Source organism: Monomorium pharaonis, chromosome 11 (genome assembly GCF_013373865.1).
Source record: "Monomorium pharaonis isolate MP-MQ-018 chromosome 11, ASM1337386v2, whole genome shotgun sequence".
NCBI classification, from domain to species: Eukaryota; Metazoa; Arthropoda; class Insecta; order Hymenoptera; family Formicidae; genus Monomorium; species Monomorium pharaonis.
In genome coordinates this window covers 5887087-5902104 of record NC_050477.1, presented here as the reverse complement: position 1 = coordinate 5902104, position 15018 = coordinate 5887087, and the positions used below count along the sequence as shown (strand labels likewise).

The following is a 15018-nucleotide window of genomic DNA, read 5'->3' as shown; positions in this document are numbered from 1 at the left end:
GTGCTCCTTTCGTTCTTTTTAAAAAATTTTAATTATTATATCGTATATATTAATTGCATAATGTAGTCTGAATTAAAAATGTGCAATATAATGTAAGAATAAAAGAATATGTAAAAATGTATGTGAAAATACGACCAGAGAAGGGGAGAAACAGGCAAGGGTCAAGAAAGATAAAGCCGTAAGATGTTGAAGCAACAATAGTGAAGAGTTCTTGCTATTAATCTCTTTTTATTTAAGGCTACGAAAGCTTTCTTTTTCGACGAACCGCATAAATGGCTGATTTTGGGACAAAAGTTGGCCAACACCGTGAACTTATTAAATGACGATGCCTTTGGTGTAGTGACAGACATTACAATCGCCATAGAGACCGTCACCGGTTTCGATTTTTATGATGTGTATAATCCTTGCAAAGCACGCGGTGGCACCTTGAACGTAACTGCATTGGGTTACTGGACCGAGAAATCTGGCGTGGCGATTAGATTGAGGCAATCAAAGTACGAGAGAAGATCCAATTTGCACGGTATGAAGCTGAGAATTGGGGTCTTGGTAAGTAACGATTAGTTCAACGCGAGTACGGCAATAATACAATTTATTATCTGGAAATTATTATATAGCTACCGCGTAAGTTCTACAATTTGTCTACGGAGAATATCGTGCTGGACGTAGATATGAAAGCAAAATACGGCCGATCCCAATTCCTGTATACAATTTTGTTGCATATGGCTGATCTCTATAACTTCACGTAAGAAATCTTTTGGAAGGAATCGACATTTTTTTTCTAGTTCACTTTTGCATCGCGTATTTCTTTAAGGATTAAAAAAAAATTATTTAAATTAAGCATAGAAATCGTGGAAGTGGATCCGAGAAAGCGGCAGGATAATTCCGCGCCAATGTTTGTCGCTTTTCAAAAAAAGACGGTGGACATCTCCGCCAGTCCAATCGTGATGAAGGCGGAAAGATTGCGATCAGGAGATATTATCGGTCCGATATGGCCGATGCGGTGCGTAAGTTCATAATGTACGATAATGAATTATTCTGTTGATCAGTGCACGATTGAATTATTTTTATGTAGATCGTGCTTTTTATTTCGGACGATATCTTCGTTGGATATGAAGCCAAAGCAGTTTTTGCGACCGTTAAACATTAAGGTGTGGTATGTGGCACTTGGCACGATGGTAATCGCCGCGGTCATTCTGATAATATTGATCAGGCAACAAGAAGGCATTCACAGCTTGTCGGAGGCCTGCAGCATTAGTATTCTTTTTACAATAGGTGCTGTTTCCCAGCAAGGTACTTGCCAGTCTTCTCCATCATCTTTGTTATAATAATTATCCATCAATTCCAAATAACGCAAATAGGGAATGAAAAGCGATCGATAGATTGAGATAGATTTTCACAGGTTCCGTGTTCGTTCCGGTGCATTATGCAAGTCGCATAGCATTCATACACATCATGCTCTTTAGCGTCTTAATGCTAAACTACTATTCTGCGAGCATTGTATCTGACAGATTAAAGAATAAAGGTGTAAAGATGAACGACTCGTTAATTAGCTTGGCGGACAGTTATCTGAAAGTGGCGGCTGAACCAACGCCATACGTTCGTTCTTTTCTACAGGTGGATACTTTTGCATAGCATTACTGCGTATAGCTCGAAATGATGAAATTAATTTTATAAAGAAGCTGCAATAATTATGATTTAAAAAATATACAATATATATTATATTTTGTTTTTAAAATATACAATTCCTTTTTCATTACATCGGCGTATCTTTCGTCCCGTCCTTTTGCTAAAAGACACCTGAGAAAGAGATACGGTACTTTAATGCGAAACGCTGGGACAAGCTACCGGAATCTAAGCGTTATCTGCCATTAGCGGAGGGCTTGGATCGCGTGGCTAAGGGCGGCCTGGCCTATCACACGTCGACCGAGGCTGCGTATCCATATATCGAGCGACACTTTCATCCGCGGATGATATGCGAGCTGACGGAGGTCCATCTCTTTCAGGCGATCCTCGCGCTTTGGGGAAGATACAGGAGCCCATTTACTCCGCTATTGAGAATCGGGTAAAAGAACGCGCGCTTGACGTTTTACAATTAATATTACTATGTAAATGCAATGTTTCTTAAAAATTTCCAAAGCGCTATGATTATTGCGCACGGTAAAACGTGATTAAGCCTGCACATATGTCATCGTTTGAATTTTTTTAAAGCAATAAGCAAATTATCATTCCAACGTTTATCATTATAGCTTGATCAAGATGTATGACGTGGGCATACGCAAGCGACAGCTGAAGTTCTGGTCGGCGAGGAAACCGTTTTGCCCGAGGAACTTGCTAGTGGCGGAACCGCTGTCGATCACGGAAGCTACACCCGTTTTCGCGTTCGTTGGCGTCACCGCCACACTGTCTCTCGTGATCTGCATAATAGAGAACCTCGTCTGTTGGCTACGGCCTCGGTAATGCTCGATGTTAAAAAGAGAACAGTGTATTTCAAATTTTATTCAATCGTTTCGACTCTCTTTTTTTTACAGATTATCAATATCTACTTTCTACGGAGGAAAACTGTATTGTCCGACATTCAAGAGGGATATACCTGTTTCGCCGGGTGAAATATTCTCGCGCGAATAAAATATTATTTTTACAGGCCATTTCATTATGATGCTTATTCAATTATTAGATTTTATCACAAAGCCGGTAGAGTTTGTGTCTTTACTTATTAGACGCACGCGCAAATAATTAATCGTCATCGTGTGTCACTTGATGTAACAGCGCGACATATTTTCTAGTTCTCATTCCCTGATGGAATGTCGTAGCAACGTAAATAAAGGAAAAGACGTACGATTTCAAGATATCGCATTTAATATTATATCAATGCTGAACAATTCAAAGCACGTTGCAACCGATCCATGCAAACTTAATAGAACTGCATTTCTATTTCTGTTGCCCTAGTTTATCCCAGTTACTTCTTTAGTTTATTCGCATTTATTCGCGCGTAGGCTCGATGTAAACTCCGGGGGGAGTTTTTATTTTTTTCTACAGAAATATGTGTAAACTAAAATTACAGCACGGTGCGGCGTATTTGGCACTCTTTTTGGTTTTCTCGCGATTCACTTGTAACGCTGATCCGGGAGACAGCGAATTCATTCGCGACTATTTCGTGAAGAAGGCAGTGCGAAACGTCGTAGGATTTTCCTGCGGAGATTTCACGAGTAGGTGAAAGCTTTTGAAAAATTATTCACACATTAAAAGCATAAAATTCATAAATGTTGTTAAACAAAGATCCTTTTGTATATATCTCTCTTGCTTTTTTTTTCTTTTTCTTTTCGTAGGTGATTTTTATTTCGTGAGGTCGTTAAGTAGAGCCGGTATATTCACGATCATTAGGAAACATGATACAAATATCAACTTACGACGATTCTTGAGCACTCATGCCTGGAGCTTAGGAGTCTTTGTGGATTTACGTTGTCGTAATGAAAGTGCAGTGGCCATCTTCGCTGAGGTAAAGGAATTCATACATTCCCTATTCGTTCATTTTTATTTGTATTTAAGAAACTGACATTTTATATTTGTCAGACCTCGAAGTACCGTATGTACGACTATTCGTATCACTGGCTGGTCCTGGGATCGAAGCTGAACAAGAGCACGCCGCTTTTGAACGACAGCGCTTATGGTATAACGACCGATGTTGCGCTTGCGATAATAAACGGCACCGGTTATGATCTCTACGACGTGTTTAATCATTGTAAGTATCGCGGAGGTATGCTAAACGTGACGAAGCTGGGGACGTGGCGCCGAAGAGAAGGTCTCATTATCACGCTGACCCAACCTCTGATCGAGAGAAGGGCTGACATGCATGGCATGACGTTGAAGATGTCGGGCGTGGTGCGTGTCACTGAGTATGACTTTACAGAAAAAAGAAAAGGCATTTAATTATAACATTATGTTTACACTGTTATCGTATGGTTTATCATTAGATACAATATAGACCGAAGAATATGCGGTTGGAGGATTATATGCACGACATTAACACCAGATCTTTGGACAGCATGCACAAGTTCCTGTACGCGATGATATCTCACACCGCCGATCTCTTCAATTTCAGGTTTTTTTTAAAATGGATTCTTGTCTTGCATTTTCGAGACAATTAATAGTTGTTCTAAAAGTACCTTTTTTTTTTTCAAAGTGTACACGCTTCGGAGATAATTTATTGGGATCGACACAGCGTCCACGGCTTGATATTTGAGATATTACAAACGAATTACATTGACTTCGGCAGTAATCCCAGAATTATGGTATCCGAGAGATTAGATTACGCCACTCTGATTGGCGCGGCGTGGCCGATTCGGTATCGAGATTTCGCTCTATATTAAGAAAATATTAATTTGACATTTGTTTAACGATTAATCTCTTTTCCGCAGACCTTGCTTTTTACTGCTCTCCTCCCCGTCGAACAACATCAAGCTCGAAATTTTCTTTAAGCCATTTTCGGTTTATACTTGGTATCTGAGCGGCGTGTTCATCGTGTTTTTTATGTTCGTAATGAGAATAATAATGAATCACGAGGAAACGAGCACAGAAGATACTCGAGTAGAGAAATACTCCAATGCCGTAGTCGTTACTGTCAGCATTACCGCTCAGCAAGGTATAAAATAATGCAGAGAGAGAAAGAGCAAACTTATCGTCTCGGTTCCAGTTTTAACGATAATCTCTTTGCGTAGGCGCAAATTTTTTTCCTGAACGTATCCCGGGCCGTATCGCTTTTCTGCAGATCCTCGTGTTCAATTGGATCATGTATAACTATTATTCGGGCAGTATAGTGTCGGCTCGTTTGAGCGAACCGCTTGATATGATGGAAGACGACGTTACAGTTCTCGCGGATAGTGATCTGAGAATCGCGGCGGAGGCTGTGCCGTATCTGAACTACTTTCTATATGTACGCATGGTTTCCAGACACGTTGAACTCGTGTGCACAATAAGATCGTACAGTATCTGACTTGATATTTTCAGAAACTTAGCTCGGAATCAAGTTACTTCAGAAAGAAGCGTTGGGACCCTTTGCCGGAATCAAAGCGGTACTTGCCTCTGGACGAGGGTATGAAGCAGGTCAGTGAGGGCACCCTGGCCTATCACACGGATCCGAACACGGCGTACCCCTACGTTGAAAAGACGTTCGAGCCGCATAAGATCTGTGCATTGACGGAGATTCATTTGTTCAAGCAGTCTGTTATGGGTATGTACGCCAGTCGCAACGGTCAGTTCACCGAGATGGCGAAAATCGGGTAAGCTCTCGTTTGCTGTACTTCTTTATGATGCATGTACGTAACAAAGGCTCTCGTAAGCAGTTAAGGAATTCTTCTCCAGGCTATCCAAGATGTTCAATACTGGATTACGTGATCGGCAGGTGAAATATTGGTCGAGCAGAAAGCCTCAATGTACACTCGACACGTTGTCCACGAGAAGTATATCCATATATGAGACCGCTCCGGCCTTGCTTCTACTGGTTTTCGGTGTAACCATCGGATCCATAATATGCATCGCCGAGAATATCATATACTATCGATTTATGAGGTAAGCCGACGTACGCGCTTACATTTTAATTACGTATCGGAGAGTTATGATAATTTTGTTTACAGAAAAGAAATGCTAACACGACTGAGCAGTGACGGCGGCGGCGGTGGTAGCGGCGGTGATGGTAGCAGTGGCGGTGGTGGCAATGACGGTGGTGGCAGCGACAACGGTGGCAACGGCGGCGGCGGTGATGCTAACGTGGAGGAGACGGCCGGCACGAGCAAACATAATTTACCCGAGTGAACTGTCTCTTGGGAAGTAAAATATTCATGAGTTGTTCGTGTGTTATAATTGGTACATTCGTTAGTGTCTTGTATTTAACATTCGTTATTATATCGTGTATTTATTATTTTCACGTAAAGAGACAGCACGGCGTTGCAAATGTAATTGTTCCCAGCCGTTCTAACATTGCTGTAATAAAAAGCTGTGAATTCACTTTGTAGCGTAGAAGAGTCTCTCTCCTGAAGAAACTTTCCTATGAATACTTTCGTAGAAAACGATCGGATAATAGATAGGGAGACAGGAAAATCGATCGTAATAGATTCGACTTGAGTTCGGGATAAAAAATAACGACAGAAAATAGGAAACTTTGAAGTAACTGAAGAGGAAATTACACCGTATATGGGGTGTCCCTCGAAACTACTTCGAAAATGTTTTTAATATGTTGACTGCCGCGCAAATTGCCTAGGCACGATATTCTGGAGAACTAAAAAATTATCAATTAAATAAATTCTTCATCGAAGAAAGCTCATCGAGGTATTCCAAATTGGTAGAACGACGACAAGATGAACTGATGGGAGTAACGAGGCACCCCGTACATGGTTCGTATCACAGTGGCCGCTGTGATTATGCTGTCATGTCAATCGACGTTATGGATATTATGAATGAGTTCTCGAACTTTGCAAATCGTTTCTATTGTCTTGAATTCTGCTGTCACGGATATAAAATTATCGTGGTTTTCCATACAGAATGAAGACAGAATAGAAACACTGTCGCAATCTTAGAATTCGTGTATACCGAGAAAGAATGTACTCGATGTATCTTTACACTTTTTTTTTACAAACGTTCATTGTCGTCGCATGCGCACAAATTAGCCAAATCATTCGAGACTATTTCGTCTACAAGAACGTGACCAGAGTGGCGGGATTCTCCTGTGGAAATATGGATGGTAAGTCGAACATCGCGTCTCGTATATAAGTTTTTATAATTCGCTGAATAAAAGCAATTTGTTAAAATTTAATAATTCTCTTCACACAGAAGATCTCCTTACGTTGAAACTACTGAACAATGCCGGAATATCCACAGCAATTAAACCGGCTGGGTTGCAAATCGATATACTGAGGTACCTCAACACCGATCGAATTATGGGGGTATTTGTGGACATACGATGTCCAAATCAGAACTTTAGCGGCATTTTCGACGAAGTGAGAATTCCGTATTTCTATCAAAGAAAAAAAAACGAAGTTTTTCGCTCTAAAAATTAAGATAAATTAAAATAAAAAGATGAAATCTGTATATAGGGTTCAGGCCACCGCATGTACGATTACTCATATACCTGGTTGATTTTTGGGAGCAATTTGAATCACAGTTTGCAGAGTTTGAATGACACTGGCTTCAGCATCGTCACAGATTTTGCGATCATATTACCGAATGAAACTGAATACGTACTCTATGACGTATACAATCTTTGTAAAATACGCGGTGGAGTGCTCAACGTTACATGGCTTGGCAGTTGGCGAGAGGATGATGGTCTTACAATTAATTTGACTGATCCGAGGGTTAATAGACGACGAAATTACAATAGATTGCAAATCAAGGCGGTCGGAATCGTAAGTCCATAATCTTAGGAAGAAAAACGCATATTTTAATGTTAATTAATTTAATACATAGAATAATATTCACAGGTACTACACAGACCAGAGTACCTGAGTTTGATAGATTATCTCGAGAGAGATAATCTCGAGATCATGGACAATTGGCCTAAATTCGGATACACTATGCTCTCGCATGTCGCCAACATGTATAATTTCACGTAATTGATCATGACACATCTAAATATCTTCGTGCGTATACTATGTTTTAGTCGCTCAAAGAACGTTTTCGTGTGCAGTATGGATCTTATTGAAATTACTCACTGGAATAAGAGTGACAGAAACGGTCCCGTAATGGGTGCCTTAAAGAGAGACGTCGCTGATTTAGCGTATTATCCATCCATTTTGACGGTCGAAAGATACGCAGACGCGCGTGTCATTTTACCACAGTGGCCTACACGGTAAATGATGGGGAACATTTGTACATGCATAAACAGACTACAATAAACATAGTAATGTCAAAAATCTCTTGCCCAACACGCAAATAATTATTCATTTAGTACCTGTTTCATGTTTCGTACGATACCGGCGATGAAGATGAAACCCTGGATAATACTGAAGCCGTTCGCAGCGGACACATGGTATATGATCGTCGTGATAGTGGTGATTACAATTTTCATCCTGTCCTGTATACTGAAATTAGAACGCGCAGAGGATTACAGTTGCAGCATTTCGGCATTGATCACTGTTGCCGCATTGTGCCAGCAAGGTACTTACAATCGTAACGAGTAATGAAGCTATGTTGTATGTTTTGTTATCACAATTCTATTTTTATTGATCAGGTTTTCCTACTCTCACTGATCAATCAGCCAGTCGAATCGCCTTCATTCAGATTCTGATCTTCGGTCTGTTGGTATATAATTATTATTCAGCGGCGATAGTGTCAGCTAGATTGAACGAACCTCTTCAAAAGATGAATGATTCGTTGTATTCACTGGCGCATAGCAAGATGCAGATGGCAGCTGAGGAAAATATCTTTTTTGATTTTTTGTTGCGGGTAAAAGCGCTTCTCAAGATAGTAATGCAGTATTTTTAAGCTTGATTTTTCTGACGAGCTTTTATTTTTATATTAGAAAAAAACACCAGAAGTGCAATATTTTAATTACTTTTGGAACTTAATACCGGAGTCAAAGAGATTTATCTCGCTCGAAGATGGTGTGCAAGAAATAAAGAAAGGAGGCTTTGCTTATCACGCAGATCCAGACGATATCTATCCGATGATCGAACGAGAGTTCGATAAGCAGATGATATGTCAGCTAACAGAGGTTCACCTGTTGCAGCCTTCCGAATTGGGCCTGTGGTCCACTCATAAAAGTCATCTTCACGAAATATCTAAAAGAGCGTGAGTGCATCATCATAGTATGTTAAAACGCTATTTAATTCTTTTGCATTTTTATTTTTCAATAGTTAGATCAAGATTATTTACTACAGATTTCTGAAGATATCCACTTCGGGTATACGGCGACGAGAGATACGTCGTTGGACGGCCAGGAAGCCTTATTGTCCGGATGACGAAATTTTCGTTTCCAGTGTAACCATTTACGAAGCGGCACCGATTTTGATTCTTTTACTCTTTGGCATGATAATTTCATTCATCGTATTCGGTATCGAGCATTTTATCTTCTATACGATGAATTCGAAACGAGTATCAGGCACTACATCAGATACTAGAGTAGGCATTAAACGAAATAGTAAATTAACTATGAAACAGAGTATTAAACCAGACGTTAATAAAAGTATTAAAGTCGATAAAAAAAATAAGTTAAATAAAATAATGCTAAAAAATCCGCCGAAAAATAATGTTATTTTAGCACTCCCAGAAGCGAGTCGTCTCTTCGAACAGGTATTAATGTCGAAACGATATCAGTAAAGGATATTAGATCTAGAATAAATAAAATTTCTGAGAGTAGCAAAGTGATCTATTTTTTATGTAAATTATTTATCAGATCATCGTTATATGTATGTTACATGTATTTAAGTGCAAATGAATCGCATTTAAATAAAGTACAAATGTCTTCATGATTCCCGCTCCCCCCTTCTAAGTTTCAATACACAGTGCGCAAGAGTAAACTAATTAGTAACAGATAAATACTATTACGTCACGTTTTACACGTGCCAAAGAAATAACCACGTTAATAACGTAGTAAATAAAAAAATCTCACATTACACTCTATTACAAGAAAAATGTATTTATTTTTTCTTCTTGGATTTCTTGTCAATAGCGACTGGCACTGTTCCAGTGAGATCTGATAAACGTTGTTTTAATTTCAGCAAAATCTCAACTTGTGGCTTCCACACACTTCCGTCTTCCTTGGCCTTTAATTCTCGTACAAGATTGCCCTAAAATCGCGAATATAGTAAGTTCAACGCTAAAAGAAAAAAGTACTTTCTTATGATATCAAATACCTGTTTTGCAATAGCCGATTCTAATGCCGCCACGTCTGTTAGAGCATCCCCATTTTGTTCTGGCACGTGTGTTGGTTCGACTTTCTTATTTTTCGTGGGTGATTTTTTCGCAGGCACGTTTACATTGCCTTTGAGATCAGCTAGCTTCTTCTTTAAATCTAACAAAATTTCTACCTGTGGTTGCCAAACACTCTTGTCGTGTTTACCTTTCAACTCTCTTACTAGGTTGCCCTAGAGAAATGATATAAAATGTGCAAAAATCTGATTTTCATATAAGAAAAAAAAAAGATCTACTAACTTGCTTCGTAATAGTGGCTTCTAACGATACGATACTTTCGTTTTTGTTCGTTACTTCGCCGTTAGTTTCCTGCTGTCCAGCATACTTTTTGCGTAACATTTCTACCTTATGATCTTCGATTTTAGTAAACAGTGGACTAGGCTTGCCGATTTTGTGCCAAGTAGGTAACATGTTTGTTATCGTTTCGGGGATGTAGCCATAATTTTTGTTACTCAAACCCAGTTGAGATCGCAATTGTTTGGCTGTATTGGGCATAAAGGGAGCCAAAAGAGCAGATAAAAGACAAGCTAAATTGCAACAAATTGCAACAATAGTTCCAGCCTTTTTCCTATTGGTTTTAAATAAAAATATTACTCAAAAGAGAATAAACTAATAAGAGAGCAGTTAAAATAAATAAAGCAATTATACTTGTCATCGTCATTTCCCTTGATTTTTACCCATGGCTGCTGGAATTGCATATACTGATTGCCGTGCTTCGAAATCGTTAATATATGTTTTAAGCCATCTCTCAACTTGGCTTGCTCCATAGCGTTTATGTAAGATAACAGTTCCCGCTGTGCCAATGCTAATACGGTCCAATCAGCTTCTTCTGCTTCTAACGGTGGTACGTTAGAATCGAAGAACTTTTCACAGAATACAAGAGCTCTATCCGTAATAAGTTTTTGGGACTGTTAATAATATAACATCGTGACGTTAATTAATAACTTACAAAAAAGTATGATAACTACAAACCTATTGACAAAATTGCCTAGATTATTTAATAACTCGCTATTGTTTTTCGTGGCTAAATCCACCCAATTAAAATTGGAATCTTGAGTTTCGGGTCTAATGTAGGCTAAATAAAATCGCCATACGTCCGCTGGAATGCCAGTGTCTCTAGCATCAGTCCCGAATACTCCAATACCTCTAGATTTGGAGAATTTCTTATCCTCATAATTTAAATATTCTGAAATAAAATAAATATATTAAACTAATAGATAGATTAATAAAAAAGGTAAACAAATAAAATCAAATTTAAAAAATATTAAATCTAAGACAACAAATTTTTAAATAAAGGAATAAATATATATAATAGATAAAATATACAAAAGATAAAAGATACAAAAATATAAAATGCATCCAAGAGGTGTACATTCTTTGAAGATATCGTACCAGTTGCCATTATATATCTCATCAATGTGTAATTTTGATTAACCGCTAGTAAATAAGCGGGAAACATTATTGTGTGGAACGGAACGTTATCCTTTGCCATAAATTGGCACAAATCGACTTTCGTATCCTGAGCAGGTTGCCACCATTTCTTATATTCTTTGGTATACCTCTTTGTAATACTGATATATCCGAAAGGGGCGTCAAACCAGACATAAAACACTTTTTTTTCGAAACCCTCTACCGGAACTGGTATACCCCATTTCAAATCTCTGGTTATGCAACGTGGCTTAAGACCGTCACGTAACCATGCTTTTGTAATCACTCTCGCGACGTTAGACCACCCTTTCTCTAAGGGAGCTGAGTACTCCTTTAGTTTCTTCTCTAGCTGTAATAGTTATAATCCATATGTCATTGAAAACGCATCAATAGAGTACATCACAATATAAATCCTACCTTGGGTAAATCCAAGAAGAACTGTACAGAGTTTTTCATGATGGGGCTAGTATTACAAATCTTACACCGGGGGTTTATTAATTCGACTGCGTTCACGAGGTGACCACAGCCGTCGCATTGGTCACCGCGCGCATCTTCGTACTTGCATCTGGGACACATACCCTCCACAAATCTATCGGCCAGAAACCGATTACAGAACTCGCAATGGAGTTGTTCCACAGTCTCAGTCAATATGTAGCCTTTTGATTTTATTTTTAGAAAAAACTCTTGAACGATTCTGAAAGAAAATTGTAGTGTAAGAAAACATAAAAAAAAAAGAAATAAAAACAATGTAAATAGAATAAGGGTCTAAACACAAGAAAGAGAGAAAGAGAGAAAGAATCTTCTCTTTCTTTATTTCTTGTTCCTATTGCCTGTTGCCTAGCATTGTGTTTAGGTCTTAAGTCACAATCTTACTCTGTCTGCTCAGGTGTAGTAGTGCGACCAAAATAGTCAAACCCAATGCTGAACCAGCGATAAACATCGTTGTGTATATCAAAGAATTTATCACAAATAGCTTGAGGAGTCGTTTTCTCTTGCAGAGCTTTTGCTTCAGTTGCAGTGCCGTACTCGTCGGTTCCACTTAAAAATTAAATTATTTTTTATTCAGAACGTCGTTTTTCTAATGTTAGGAGAAAAGGAAAAAAAAGTACCTACCTTATGTAGAGGGTATTATAATTTCTTTGCCTGCAATACCTGCACAAGCCGAGAAATAAAGATATATTATACAGTTACAAGTTTATTATAAGTTAACTATATTTTTAGATGTTAATATTTAGGCATATTACAAACCTTGCAAAGATATCAGCCGAAAGAACGCAACCGATAATATTTCCTAAATGCGGTACATTATTAACGTAAGGTAGAGCTGATGTTATTAATATATTTCGTTCACCTTTTTTAGGCAGTCTAAAAAGAGAATATATAACTAGCTTAACAAACTTACAAAAAATATTTTTACAAAAGTAATTTCAGATTCATTTAACTTACATAGGATATGAACTTTCCTTGACTTCCAGATATTTTTCAGTGGTCCAATTCTTTGCCACATTACAAATTTCTTCTTGATTAACGATCTCCTCCTTTTCCTTAGTTAGATTAATCTAAAATAGTTTATTTAAGTCTACATATATATCGAAAAGCTCACTGCTCGTATAAATATTCAATAAAAAATTGAAGTTTAAAAAATGGTTTTAAATAGTTTAAATTTTAAATTACTTACATCGGCAGGTACTGATTCGCGAACTTGGAAATTCAAGGCTGAGTTGACAGGGAACCAAGAAGCAGCCTCAATGCTCGCAATAGCTTTTGCACCTCTCTCGAATTTAAACATTTTAACAGATTCCTGCATATTCAGAATATATTAACTATATTATATTTATTAATTATATATTTATAAGACACTAATTGCAATGTAATTTTACCTCAATTGACTGCTGGATAACTGACTGCTTATAAATGTTAGTTAACCAGCTATTGACATTTGGCAAGTCCTGAGCAATATTATTTATCATATCTGTATCTGTAATCAATACAGTGCTCCAGAGACTTACCCAGATAGAAATATCTGCTGTTGATAAATCACTACACTTCTAAAAAAAAGAATTAAAAAGTGGAATAAAAGATAGATAATAAAAGGAATAATTAAGTAATAAATTACTTTTATTATTTACCTCAATTAAGTACTGTTTATTTTTCAGTTCATTATTGAGATCTTGTAAAAAAGACCACAATTGGGTTTTCTGGGAAGTCTTAGCATAACTTAATATAGCTGGCTGCAAAAAATACACACTAGACTTTAATAATTTTAAGATTTTAAGATTTTTGTTTTATGTATTCTTAGATATTTAAAATTAATAATAGTTTTCTATTGAAAGTTCAATAATATGATCTATGAAAACTACAAGACTAGACTGGATTATATTATAAAAAATAAAAATTATAGCAACAGTACATCAAATCAATGCTTAATCAAAATACCTGTAATTGAGAAATTTCCCATTCTAACCATCTATCAATGGAAGCCTCCAAATCTTCAGGTTCAGGCAATATCAAACGTAATGCTGCAGAAACACTGAATAAAGACAACCCTGAGGGTGTACTCAGGGTTGGTAAACGACCCAGAACAGCATCTACATACAATACAATGCCATAATCATATGCATTAACTAAATCTTATAAAAAACAAATCAATTACACACAGCTTGAAATAAAAAAACTTGAAAATATAAACATTTGTTCAAATGTAAAAATTAAGGAAAAAAATTAATCGAATGGCGATTAAAAAGCCTGATAAGATAAAGATAATGTTCACAAGGAACAACAGTCAAGTATGATTTAATATTTTACGAATATTTCCCTTTCTTTACAAATTTATACGAGTCCAGAAGGATGCGAGCGACAAACAGGAAAAGGTTAATAACCTACCGCGAGGCTCCAAAATCTTGACAGTGACGACCTTCTGAGCCAATTTAGCTGCGATAATTAGCTTCAGCGCGTTTGGATTGCCCTCATTCGTGGAAACAATCATCATCATCAAATAAATTAATAAATACGTCAATAAATTAGAGAAATATGTTAACGCACAACCACGAGATACATGTGAGCGACAAGAAGACAACGGGAAGTCCGATTTCCACGCGCGAGGATTGCGTCAGACTTTGTCTCTATTCCTATTGGACACGATCTTTCCTGTGGGCACATAGGCGACGCTTTAAAAAAAATTCATCGCCGGACTCGGCCGTACCGAAGATCAAACGCTGTTATGAGGAAGGAAAATAGTGTCGATGCCAATTAATGGACAACTCTCCAATATTTTATCTTTATAAAAATGAAGATGAACAAAGAAAATATTTATAATATTATCTTATCTCGCGAGTATTGCATTATAAAATATAATTAAATAACAGTTTATACAAAAAGTTTAAGGCACATTATATTAATATACTTTAGTATCAGAAATATTTAATTTTTTTAACATTAATATACTGCAGGATCATAAAAAGTAACTCAAATTCGTAATACAATTTTAATCCTTTTAATTTCAATGTACTTTAATTTTACAATTATTGAATCCATGGTTTTGTTTTGCTTTTATATAATATAGCATAAACTGCATTAAAAAATTAATGTAAATATAAAAATTAAACAATTGATTGTCTAAAAAGATTTGCAATTTTACTTAATAAATTAAAATTGATATTGAAGGAATAAAAACTTTATTTTGTTATATAA

At 37.1% G+C, this 15018-nt stretch overlaps 3 protein-coding genes across 3 annotated transcripts; 2 read left to right on the top strand and 1 right to left on the bottom strand.

The window, feature by feature from the left end:
• The first annotated feature begins 438 nt into the window (after nucleotides 1-438).
• Nucleotides 439-5844, top strand: LOC105835700 (ionotropic receptor 75a). The gene is made up of 18 exons (XM_036293835.1): nucleotides 439-546; nucleotides 615-742; nucleotides 839-1000; nucleotides 1073-1290; nucleotides 1400-1614; nucleotides 1794-2062; nucleotides 2247-2453; nucleotides 2529-2622; nucleotides 3014-3206; nucleotides 3327-3496; nucleotides 3571-3879; nucleotides 3972-4099; nucleotides 4181-4342; nucleotides 4416-4639; nucleotides 4716-4930; nucleotides 5005-5276; nucleotides 5359-5565; nucleotides 5631-5844. Exons 1-18 carry the CDS (start codon nucleotides 523-525, stop codon nucleotides 5806-5808), a joined length of 3375 nt encoding a protein of 1124 aa, XP_036149728.1. The 5' UTR covers nucleotides 439-522; the 3' UTR covers nucleotides 5809-5844.
• A 730-nt stretch (nucleotides 5845-6574) lies between these two features.
• On the top strand, nucleotides 6575-9440 carry LOC105835706 (ionotropic receptor 75a). Its single transcript, XM_012679202.3, has 9 exons — nucleotides 6575-6733; nucleotides 6823-6989; nucleotides 7086-7394; nucleotides 7470-7597; nucleotides 7676-7837; nucleotides 7937-8145; nucleotides 8219-8433; nucleotides 8510-8778; nucleotides 8868-9440. Exons 1-9 carry the CDS (start codon nucleotides 6592-6594, stop codon nucleotides 9304-9306), a joined length of 2040 nt encoding a protein of 679 aa, XP_012534656.2. The 5' UTR covers nucleotides 6575-6591; the 3' UTR covers nucleotides 9307-9440.
• LOC105835699 (methionine--tRNA ligase, cytoplasmic) lies at nucleotides 9341-14433 on the bottom strand. The gene is made up of 16 exons (XM_012679191.3): nucleotides 14212-14433; nucleotides 13765-13916; nucleotides 13458-13559; nucleotides 13209-13376; nucleotides 13007-13129; nucleotides 12775-12887; nucleotides 12577-12693; nucleotides 12442-12480; nucleotides 12202-12366; nucleotides 11746-12022; nucleotides 11293-11677; nucleotides 10873-11086; nucleotides 10549-10785; nucleotides 10141-10468; nucleotides 9843-10073; nucleotides 9341-9776 (listed from the first exon to the last, which is right to left on the bottom strand). Exons 1-16 carry the CDS (start codon nucleotides 14318-14320, stop codon nucleotides 9627-9629), a joined length of 2910 nt encoding a protein of 969 aa, XP_012534645.1. The 5' UTR covers nucleotides 14321-14433; the 3' UTR covers nucleotides 9341-9626.
• Nucleotides 14434-15018: the final 585 nt, after the last annotated feature.

Bases quoted from the DNA above. Each gene is read 5' to 3' on its own strand.
- LOC105835700 (XM_036293835.1), top strand. From the start codon at position 523: ATGAAGCTGAGAATTGGGGTCTTG. The intron at 4,100-4,180 runs GTTTTTTTTAAA...TTTTTTTCAAAG, and splicing joins GCCGATCTCTTCAATTTCAG to TGTACACGCTTCGGAGATAA. The intron at 4,640-4,715 runs GTATAAAATAAT...CTCTTTGCGTAG, and splicing joins CAGCATTACCGCTCAGCAAG to GCGCAAATTTTTTTCCTGAA.
- LOC105835706 (XM_012679202.3), top strand. From the start codon at position 6,592: ATGTACTCGATGTATCTTTACACTTTTTTTTTACAAACGTTCATTGTC. The intron at 7,838-7,936 runs GTAAATGATGGG...TTATTCATTTAG, and splicing joins TTACCACAGTGGCCTACACG to TACCTGTTTCATGTTTCGTA. The intron at 8,779-8,867 runs GTGAGTGCATCA...TATTTACTACAG, and splicing joins CACGAAATATCTAAAAGAGC to ATTTCTGAAGATATCCACTT.
- LOC105835699 (XM_012679191.3), bottom strand. From the start codon at position 14,320: ATGATGATGATTGTTTCCACGAATGAGGGCAATCCAAACGCGCTGAAG. The intron at 12,694-12,774 runs GTAAGTTAAATG...TTCTCTTTTTAG, and splicing joins AAGGAAAGTTCATATCCTAT to ACTGCCTAAAAAAGGTGAAC. The intron at 12,367-12,441 runs GTAGGTACTTTT...TTAATTTTTAAG, and splicing joins TATAATACCCTCTACATAAG to TGGAACCGACGAGTACGGCA.